Source organism: Microtus ochrogaster, unplaced genomic scaffold (genome assembly GCF_000317375.1).
Source record: "Microtus ochrogaster isolate Prairie Vole_2 unplaced genomic scaffold, MicOch1.0 UNK21, whole genome shotgun sequence".
In the NCBI taxonomy this organism is placed as follows: Eukaryota; Metazoa; Chordata; class Mammalia; order Rodentia; family Cricetidae; genus Microtus; species Microtus ochrogaster.
In genome coordinates this window covers 2,226,947-2,237,475 of record NW_004949119.1, presented here as the reverse complement: position 1 = coordinate 2,237,475, position 10,529 = coordinate 2,226,947, and the positions used below count along the sequence as shown (strand labels likewise).

Sequence of the window (10,529 nt, the reverse complement as noted above, 5' to 3'; positions counted from 1 at the left end):
CTGAGCTATACCACCACTCCAATTACTTTGTTGCTGAGCTACACCACCACTCCAATTACTTTGTTACTAAAGTATATAACCGTTCCAATTACTTTGTTGCTGAGCTACACCACTACTCCAATTACTTTGCTCTAATCACTAATTTCTTCCTTCAAATTGATCTGATCTATTTTTCATATGTGGGTTTAATTCTGAGAACTCCATCTCTAAATCCTTCAATTTCATTTCTACATGTTTCTTATTCATAACATCTTAATTTTTGGTGAACACTTGTTTCTATAGATTTTTTAAAGTCATTTTGGAATCATTCTACTATTTCCATTCGATTTTAAGTGAATTTACCTCCTGTTGGCTGTACCTATATATTTTCTGAGGGTCTTACTTCTTTCTTCAATCTCAGACTTTCTCCTTCTCCCAGGAGTTTTCAGGCAGGTCACTACAGTTACAGAGCAGATGACCTCCAAATCCAGTGCTCTTGTTGTAATGATCTGCCTCTTTAAGAGACAAGCCATGCCCACTCCCTCCCTGCTTGCAGCCTTAGTCTCTCTTTCTCTTCTCCATCTTCCTCTGGAAGAAGCAGCTGCTGCCTCTCCCTCCCCCCCCCTCTCTCTCTGTGTCTCTCTCTCCCCTCTTCTCCCCCTATCCCCTCCATAACCCACCTAATAAATGTCCAACTTCACTCTGCATGGTGTGCCTATCTGTCTCTCGCCCACCTGCCATGGACCTTCTGACCTGCCACGTGGTCTCACGCCCAGGGACTGGCAGCTTTCTGACAACTGCCCCTGCCTGCCGGGGATCCCATAGCAATTCTGAATAATCATTATACTTGTACTAGGTGATAGTAGGGAATTTACAGCTCCCGATGCTGAGCCAGCTGGCAGTGGGGCTACTTCTGTCTTCACTTCAGACCACAGTTTATTGAAGCAACAGTGGGGCACAGATGAGTTCAGCCTGCTCTCAGGCAACTACAGCCCAGGTCCTTGTTTCACCAAGGATATCTGGCTCCAGAACCCCCACCAAGTTATTTCCACCAGTTCCTGAGCTACATACTTCATCCCTTGGAGATGTTTATCTTTTTTTAAATTTTAGATGGCTTGTTTGTTTTTTAAGGGTCCACAGCATAGGACCCTCTGAGCAAACTCACTAAATTGCCTAGGCTGGCCCAGAACTTATGGTCCTCCTACCTCGGACTCTTGTGCTGTTATAACATGTATATGCCACCAAGTCTACCTCTTGTTAAGTATTTCTGTTTCTTTTTAAAATTTACTAGTGGAGAATTTGGAGCTGAGTAGACACCATAAGAAAAGCAATACCATAATAATAGTAGTTATTCAACATTTGTTCAGATTTGTTCAACATTTACTATAGTTTATGTCTATTTTCTTAATAGCTAACAATTTCACGAGGTAGATGCTCTTACAGACTCTATTTTACAAGGGAAAACAGATGCACAAAGCAGGTAAATACCCTTACCACGATAATCAGCTATTAGGACAGGAATCACACCACATGTCTTAATTCCAGAAACCACGACCTTATCCACTGCCTTCCACCCTGACTAGAAAGCTCTTTAGACCTTCATTTCCTTTGCTTCCCATCCCAATTGTGAGCATTTCACACAGAGATGGGATTTTAATCAGTGGAGGAAAATAGAGCCATGTTTCAGGATGGAGTGGAGCTCGTCAGCTCATCTTTAGTATTATTCAGCCTGGTCCTATATTTAAAATCAGAAGTCTTTAATGCCAGTCTTTGCCTAGAGCCCTTTACATGTTTCTTGAGCTCAAGCACCTCCATGCCTGTCCCGATTCTCAGGGCTAGTCAGTCTGTCTCTGTCTCTCTTTCTCACTCCATCCTCCCACAGTCCAACATTCATTGCATCCAAGTACATAAAGCCCAGTAAAGGATCTTATACAAACTGTGTTGAGAAGAATTTGCTTTCTATTCCTTCATAGCCTAATGACTTAAAGGATTAAACTGTAAATGTAAGAGAAAAAGCTGACTCCACAAGAGCAGGACTGAGCCAGCGACCTGGGCCGGAGGAGGCCTGGGATGGTGAAGTCTACAGCAGCAGAAGCGGATCCAGACCAGCGACCTGGGCCGGAACGGTCCTGGGATGAACTCTATGGGAGTAGGAGCAGATCCAGACTAGGAACATTTACAGAAGCAGGACTGGGCCAGCAACCTGGGCCAGAGCAGACCTGAGACAGCAAACTCCACAGGAGCAGGTACAGGGGATCAACTGCTGAGCGAGTGGGCCAGAGCCAGAGACCACGGTGGGCCCAGGCATCGGTCTGGGACCTCTGAGGGAGTAGGCAGGAACCAGAAACTTCTGCGGATCTGGCCGTGAGATCAAAAACACTGATGACGCTGGGCGGTGGCGCACGCCTTTAATCCCAGCACTCGGGAGGCAGAGGCAGGCGGATCTCTGTGAGTTCGAGACCAGCCTGGTCTACGAGAGCTAGTTCCAGGACAGGCTCCAAAGCTACAGAGAAACCCTGTCTCGAAAAACCAAAAAAAAAGAAAAGAAAAGAAAAAAAAAACACTGATGACAACTTGCGCTGAAGAGGTTGTGGGGAAAAGTGAACACTCCTGCATTGCTGGTGAGAATGCAAGCTGGTACAGCCCCTTTGGATATCAGTGTGACCTTCCTCAAAACTCAGTAATACCACTTTTGGGTATATATCCAAAGGATGCTCAATCATGCCACAAGGACATGTGTTCAACTATGTTCATAGCAGCATTGTTTGTCACAGCCAGAACCTGAAAACAACCTAAATGCCCCTCCACCAAAGAATGGATAAGGAAAATGTGGTACATTTACACAATGGAGTTCTACACAGCAGAAAAAAAAAATCTTAAAATTTGTAGGAAAATAGATGGAGCTAGAAAACATCATTTTGAGTGAGGTAACCCAGACACAGAAAGACAATTATCACATATATTCACTCATAAGTGGTTTTTAAACATAAAGCAAAGAAAACCAGCTACAAATCACAACCCCTAGACAATAGGACTCGAAGAGAGACATACATGGATCTAATCTACATGGGAAGTAGAAAAAGACAAGATCTCCTGAGTAAACTGGGAGCATGGGGACCTTGGGAGAAGATTGAAGTGGGGAGGGGAGAGGAAGAGAGAGGAGCAGAGAAAAATGTAGAGCTCAATAAAAATCCATTTAAAAAAGAAAAGTAAGAGAGAAAAAGCTTATCATGGCTAGAACTGGCAAACATGATTTTAGGCTACATTAATAAAAGTATGGGCTTTGATAGGGCTTAGAAGGGGAAGGGTACCTACCAGTGACTCCTACTCTGTGCAACAAGACTTTGTTGAATAGTTATTACAACCAGACTTTGTTCAATACGCCAGAAACTTTTTTGGCCTGAATAAATTTTCCTCATTTAATTTTCTTAGCAGACCACTATGGGAGGCGCATGCTCATTTTTTTAATCTTCCAGAAATTTTTCCAAAGAGGGGGAGGATGTGTTTTATAAGACATCACTAAAACTTTCCTCTGATCACCCAATGATACTTACGGACTTTTTTTTTAGGTTTATAGTGCAATTTTAAACACAGGATGTACAGTGACGTAGGGACTGAGAAAAAGAAAACTAGTGGTATATGAGTGAAACACTTAGGAAGAGTACTTGGAAAAAGCTCAGTATTTGCTGTTAAGAAAATTGCTATCTGTTTCCTTTTAAGTAATACTAAAGATATATGACCCTTTAATAATCTTTTTTCAAGTATGCATGTGTGCGCTGGTGCACATGTTTGCATAGACATGGAGGCCAGAAGACAATCTTAGGTATCCACCTCCTTTGACACAAGGTCCTCACTAGCTATAGCTTGCCAGTCAGCCTATGGACTCTGTGCTTCACCTTCCCAGTGCTGGGGTAGAGGTACACCACCACCACCACCACCACATTTGGCATTTTTCATGTGTTCTGGGGACCAAATTCAGATCCTCCTGCTTTACCCGCTGATCCACCTTTCCCCACACTCTTTGAACTTTAATTGTGAAGGCCAGAAGAAATCATGACAATTGGCTCAATTTTTCCTAACACCAAGTTCATAGTTGCAAACTTGTTTTGCTCTGGTGATTAAGCAGACTTGTATCTAAAGTAGATATAGCAGAGCTGAAACTGGAGGCAGAGAAACCTGCTAGGAAGCTAAGCAAAAACTAAGCCAAGATCAAGTGTAAACTTCAGAGAAAGGCAGGCTCACACTGCTACTATGATGCAGGAACCCTGGGAGAAAGTCCAGATTTAGGACGAGAGACGGATGCGCTTGTATAAATGTGGCTTTACAGGTCTGCAAATCATTTGGGGATATTCAACAGTTAAAACTAGCTTCTGAAAACTGGGTGTTGAGGCAGCCCATAAACCCCAGCACTGGTGAAATGGAGCCAGGAAGACAAGATCAAGATCATCCTTGGTTCCAAATCATGCTCAAGGCCAGCCTGGACTGCATGAAATTGTGAGACTTGAGAATACACAGACAGAAATACCACATATGAAGACGCCCAATCTGAAGCCTAGACACTTAATCCCATCTACACAATCCCCAAGAGTGGACCTGTCTGCAAAACAATTTTCCTAAAAAGGCAGATACCTTATTTCACACTGGTTAATTCTCATGATCTTACTAACGCTCAGGTTTCATTTTCCCAATTCTATTTAGTTTCCAGGAGAAGAGTGGCAGCTGGATCTTACCTTCTTCTCTCTATATCCAGTTTTTAGCACCACGCCTAAAATAGCAAGTACTTGAAAGACAGACCGAAAGAACAGACTTGGCACGTGTTCAACACTACTTGGAAGGTGTTGTGTCTTCTCTGAGGTGAACTCTGAAGCAATAACTTGGATAAGACTTCCAAAGAAGAGAAAAGAAAAAAAAGTAGTCCTTGTATAAATGTCTGCTACTCAATTATTGTTCCTACATGAAAGGATGTTACAATCTGATTCTTTCTCTGAAATCTTAGTAACTGTCTTGCCTTGAAAAGCAATCAGGCTAGAAAACAATGAAGAGTAAGATAGGAAGACAGCCTTGTCAGATGGTCTCCCACTCTCAACAATACTGACAATTTTGGCCTGACCATCTCTATCACAGGGTGATGTCTCTGCACTGGCAAGATGCCTAGAGTATTATTTAAAACATGGGTGGGAACATCATGATGGGGGTCAGAGCAGGAAACCTCTGCTATAGGTTTCAGATATGTACAAAGGTTCTCGGTATATAGCCCTGGCTCACCTGAGGCCTACAGAGAGATCTGCCTGCTTCTGCCACCAAACTGTTGGGATTAAAGGCGTGAGCACCATGCTAGCTTTCTGTTTGTTTTAAATTAAATTTATCTGTTTATTGTGTGTACACACGAGACTGCACACCAACCGCACGTGCCTGCATCTGGATTAACAAGGGTGATTAGGTGTGGCAGCAGCACTTCACCCTCTGAGCCATCTCACCAGCTCTTTAAACTGTACCCCCTCCTCCGCTCCACCAAAATTACCACCAGGCTCTGAGAAATGTACCTTCTAAGATAAAATTCCCCTAGTTAAAAACCACTTCCTAGGCTGGAAGGATGACTCAGTGGTTAAGATCACCAACCGCCCTTCCAGAGGACCCGGGGTCAATTCCCAGCACCCACATGGCTGTTCACAACTGTCTGTAACTCTATTTCCAGAGGATCTGATAGCCTCATACAGACATGCAGGCAAAAACACCAATGCACATAAAATAAAAATAAATTAAAAAAAAAAGCAAATGTTCTTGCTCTTGCAGAGGAGTCGAGCTTGGTCCCCAGCACTTACATCAGGTGGCTCACAACCATCTTTACCTCCAGCTCCAGGGCATCCAAAGCCCTCTTTTGGCATACAAATAACACATTTCACACAAACACACATATATACACATTAAGAATAAAAATAAGAATTATATCCCTAGTGCTGACTGAACTTCTCATAGATTTCTAAATCCTTATCCCCAATATCTATAAATACATTTCATTAATTTACTTGTTCCCCACTGACTCTATACATTAAATTGTGCTAATAATTTATAAGCCATTTTCCCTAACAGTTAAACAAAATTGGTAAAAATCTCTTAATTGTCAGGCAAATCATAGAGTAATTCACTCTAAATGTGTTCTCATACAGCAATCCTGAAAGGTAAACTAATACAGAAAATAAGAAGTCAATTGCAATGGTCTCCGCATAAAATTAAAGAGTTTTGTCCCCATAGTCAAAATACCTAATCCTTTAACTTCGCCTCTGCAGATGGCTCTGGGGTAGCATTAAGTAAATTGAATTTTACTCATCTAAATTACTTACAAGTTTTAAATAGACACAAAGGATAGATATGTGCCAGTTTCCTTTTTGGTTAAAGTGATATGTAATAGAAATGATTTTATTGGGTTAAAATGTGCAGAATGCAGAAACAGTAGCTGGTATATACATATTAAATGTCAAGCATTACCATGGATCATTTTTAAAGATACACAAACAGAGACATGTCTTCGATGTTTGTAAACACACTAGAATCAAAGAATAAACCTGTATCCTGATACCCTGGGTTCATATTTCTCTTCCTTAAATGTTATTTGAACTTCAATACCTTTCATTTGTCAATATGAATAATCTCTGCCTTTCTTTCATAGAGCTTCCTTGTACCATTACTACAGATGGTAAGCATTGTTAAACTTGATCATCATTATATATAAAGTATTGCTTTTATTAAATGAAAATCTAAGGAGACAATATCTATTTACATAGTGGGGGCGGGGCCACGTGTGAAGGTCATAGGACAACAGGAGAAAAGGTTCACTCAGTCCACCACGTGGGTCCTGGAGTCTGAACTCAGGTCAGCGGACTTGGCAGCCAATGCCTCTATCTGCTGAGCCATCCCACTGGCACACATAATCTAAAATTTAAAACAAAACATCCTCAGGGTTTTTTTTTTTAACGTTCGTGGTATTAGACATGCACAATAACCCTCTAAGAAGAGTAGGCATACTTTAAAGCCGGTGGAAAGAATTTGGGTATCACCCATTTCATCAAGAACAAGATACGGGATCCCCACTTAACCTTTTCTTTTCAGCTGAGACAAATTATTCTTTTGAACATGGAGATTATGTTGAAGGTAATGGAATTTGTCTCGGCTAATCAAGAGCAGTCCCACAGTTTTAAATCAGTTTGAAGTGTCTATTTTTAGATAGAAAAATCACAGCCCTCCACTGAACACTTCAAAGACATCAAAAGATTGCACGCTCTGGGCTTTATACTTATTAGGAAGAAATGTTATTTAACAAAACGGCTTTATATAAGTGAAAGCTGCAACATCAATTACATGTGTGTAAGGTGTCGGGAGAGCACTACGCTGCTGCCAAATATGCAAAACAAAAAAAAAATTCCTAACCATTTAGCCAACTGCTTCCCCAGCCAAAACCTCTTAAGTGGATTCCGGTCCCGGGTTGGGGTCTCCAAACATGATTTCAGAGAAATCAAAAAAAAAAAAAAATCAAAACGCTCTTGCGTACCGCCTTCCGAAAAATCCCAAGAATTTTATCTTTCTCCAGGGTTCAGGAGGCACTGGGTTCCTTCCCGCTATACCCAGGAAGGGATGCAGCTCCAGACGGGTCTTTTAGGGTCGCGCTAGCGCAGCCCGCGAGGACTCACTCGCACGTGGCGCCAGTGGAAGGCTCGGCCCCCGAGCCAGCAGCTCCGATTGGCCCATGGCTGCCAGGGTCGGGAAGGCACCTGAACGTGGTCCAAACCAAGAGGGCAATGAGCAGCCACGCGGGCAACTCCCGGGCTGCAGGTCCTGCGTGTTGGCCCCACGAACACAAACATCCAGCCGCGCCAGCCCACGTGGGCTTGGCTCACCACAAGTGCTGTCTCCCTCCTCCCCACATAGGGCCGTTCTCACCTCAGCGCTGGCGGCGCTTCCACCTTCAGCTTTTTGGGCTTCGGCTCCTCAGCAGCTGCCATGATCGCACTCTCACCCGTTTGGCTCTACCGCGCGTCCCGCCCCTCAGCCCGGTGGCTCCGCCCCCTTGACTCGTCACCGCCCCTCCCCCGGGCCCCGCCCCTCTTAACCCCGCCCAATCCGCGACTCTAGTCCAAAACCATTGGCTCTACGCACATCTGAAGTCCCGTCCCTCGATTACTACGGAAAGGGACCCCGAACGGAGTTAGGCTGCGGGTGAGTGCCTGAGCTCAGGGAGTGCCACCTCCCTGCTCTTCCAGACCCTAAGTGATGTAGACGATTCAGATCCACACCTCTGGAGACACCGTTCCTCTCACTGGGCGCCTTTCCGCCCCTTCTATCTTCCTAGTCCTGCTGACTTCCTTGGCGTCTCTGAGACTGCTAGTCAGGCAGTCTGTTGGGCACTCCAAGGGCGGGGTCCTCGCCGCTTTCTCTGCTGCTTCAGCTTCGGTCCAGAGAGGACCCGGCACCGAATCACCGACTCGCCCCGGTGTCAGGGTGAGTGAGCGCGGGGAGTCTACGGGCTGGAGACCGCTCAAAAGCCGGGGAGCAGACTGCATAGCTCGGGCTCGAGACACTAGCCTGGGCTCCAGGAGCGTCCTTGCTGCTGTGGACCAGGGCCGGGCCTCCCCCTGCGCCCGGCCTTCCGGGCTTTCTAGCCAGCTGGGCCGGAAAGGAGGGTGCACCTGCCACGCAGGGTTCTCGAACTCTGGTCCCCGGCGCGGGAAAAAGGGTCTTGTCATCTACAGTGAGGTGGAGTGCCGACGACTTGAATTCGCCAACCACCAGGTTTGGCCTTGGAGGGCAAAGCCCCTGATGAACCTAAGAGAACGTCCTGTTTAGAGGGTGACGTCTGGGTGAGCGCTCCGGGGATGGGGAAGCAGCTTCCCACAAGATAGGTGACGGGGCTGTAAACTGAGAAAGTGGCCTGGGGTGCGGGAACGTTGATTGACTGTTGCGGGATGATTGACTGTCATGGATTTGTTGGATCCTGAGGCTTTGACTTCCTGGTCGAGAAGTTGGGTCACTGTAAAATACGGCGTCCTCACGGGAAAAGAAGTGGATTTTTTTTCTTTTGTTTGTTTTGTGGCATTTGGGGTTTTGACTTGAAACACATTACACAGGTGAAAAGGGAATTCCCTGCAGCCAAATATATACAAATCTCCTTCCTTTCTATTGAAAGAAGAAAATGTCTCTTTTTCTTAGAGAGGACAAGTTCTTTCACCTACCTACCCAGTGACATAATCTTTTGCTTCATTTACCTGGTTTTTTTTTTTTGTTGTTGTTCTATGTGTGTTGTATGCCACAGTACACATGTAGAAGTCAGAAGATAACTTGTGGGCCTCACTTCTCTCCTTCATGAGGTTTCGTAGGAATCAAACTCAGGTCCTTGAGCTTGGCAGCAGACGCATTCCTGCTGAGCTATCTCAATCTCTTTATCTTTGTTTTTACCTACTTGCTACTTCTATCTAAGCACTGCATTGCAATTTCTCCTTTTCAACATCCTACAAAGCCACCATTAAAATCACCCTAGCAAAGATCGCCGATGTCCTCTTGACCTTAAATCATATATTCTTGGCATGGATAAAAAAAACTACTTCTGGGAGCAGGAGATGGCTCACCAGTTAAGAGCATTGTCTGTACTTTCAGAGGACCTAAGTTCAATTTCCAGCACTCACATAGTGGGTAACAGCTGTCTTTAACTCCAGTCCTAGAGGATCTTTTCTTCTAGATTTATGTGACTGGGGGTGGGGGGTGGATGCTGAAGAGCTGGCTCACTAAAGAGCACCTGCTGTTCTTGCAGAAAAACCAAGTTCAGTTCCCATCATCCACAGTGGCTGGCTCACCACCTATAACTCCAGAGGGTGTGGCCTCTGAAGACACCTGCACTCATATGGCATATTCTCACAGAAATGCATACATATAAAAACAAGATTTAATTTTTAAAAAAATGGGTTGTGAGCTGCCTGGGATGGGTGGGTGTTGAGAACCAAGTCTGGTCCTCTGCAAGCTTTTAGTCCCATGTCCCTGTATCTCCAACTTCAGGAGATCCACTGCCCTCTTCTGGCCTTCCTGGGCACTGTGCTTACATGCACAAACCAACTCTTATATATAATACACATTTAAATTAATGAAAAAAATCTTCTAAAAACAATTTGTAGGGACAAGGGATAAGAGATTGGCGTTTTAAAAGATCCTCAGTAAGGAAAAGAAAATTTAAAAACATTTTTGGAGATTTCTTTGTATTACTTTTAATTGTGTGTGCATTTACATGTGGGAAGGTGCACATGAATGCAGTGTCTGTGGAGATCAAGGGCAGTTAAGATCTGCCTGACATCTGGCTTTTTTGTTTTTCAAGACGGGTTTCTCTGTGTAACCCTGGAACTCACTTTGTCGACTAGGCCAGCCTCTGCCTTCCCAGTATTGGAATTAAAGGTGTGTGCCACCTAGCCCAGCCAGAATCTGATCAGTCTTCTGTTCCTGCTCTTAACCAACTGAGCCACCTCTCCAACCCAAAGAAAAACACAGCTTGACCTCTTTGTACCATTCCTCTA

The 10,529-nt window shown here is 44.4% G+C and overlaps 2 protein-coding genes across 5 annotated transcripts in view; one reads left to right on the top strand and one right to left on the bottom strand.

Moving 5' to 3' along the window:
• The window catches only part of Adk (adenosine kinase), a 393,356-nt gene extending 385,328 nt beyond the window's left edge, over positions 1-8,028 (bottom strand). Inside the window, exon 1 of the mRNA XM_013353958.1 lies at positions 7,915-8,028. Within this exon, the coding sequence (XP_013209412.1) occupies positions 7,915-7,976 (62 nt within the window). The 5' untranslated portion in view covers positions 7,977-8,028. The remainder of the gene's footprint in view (positions 1-7,914) is intronic.
• Positions 8,029-8,163: 135 nt separating this feature from the next.
• Ap3m1 (adaptor related protein complex 3 subunit mu 1) overlaps positions 8,164-10,529 on the top strand; it is a 19,342-nt gene continuing 16,976 nt past the window's right edge. Inside the window, exon 1 of one of the 4 annotated variants that reach the window (XM_005367657.3) lies at positions 8,164-8,472. The gene's annotated coding sequence lies outside the window, so the exon portion shown is untranslated. The other 3 variants (XM_013353982.2, XM_013353981.2, XM_013353980.2) reach the window with 3 other exon arrangements.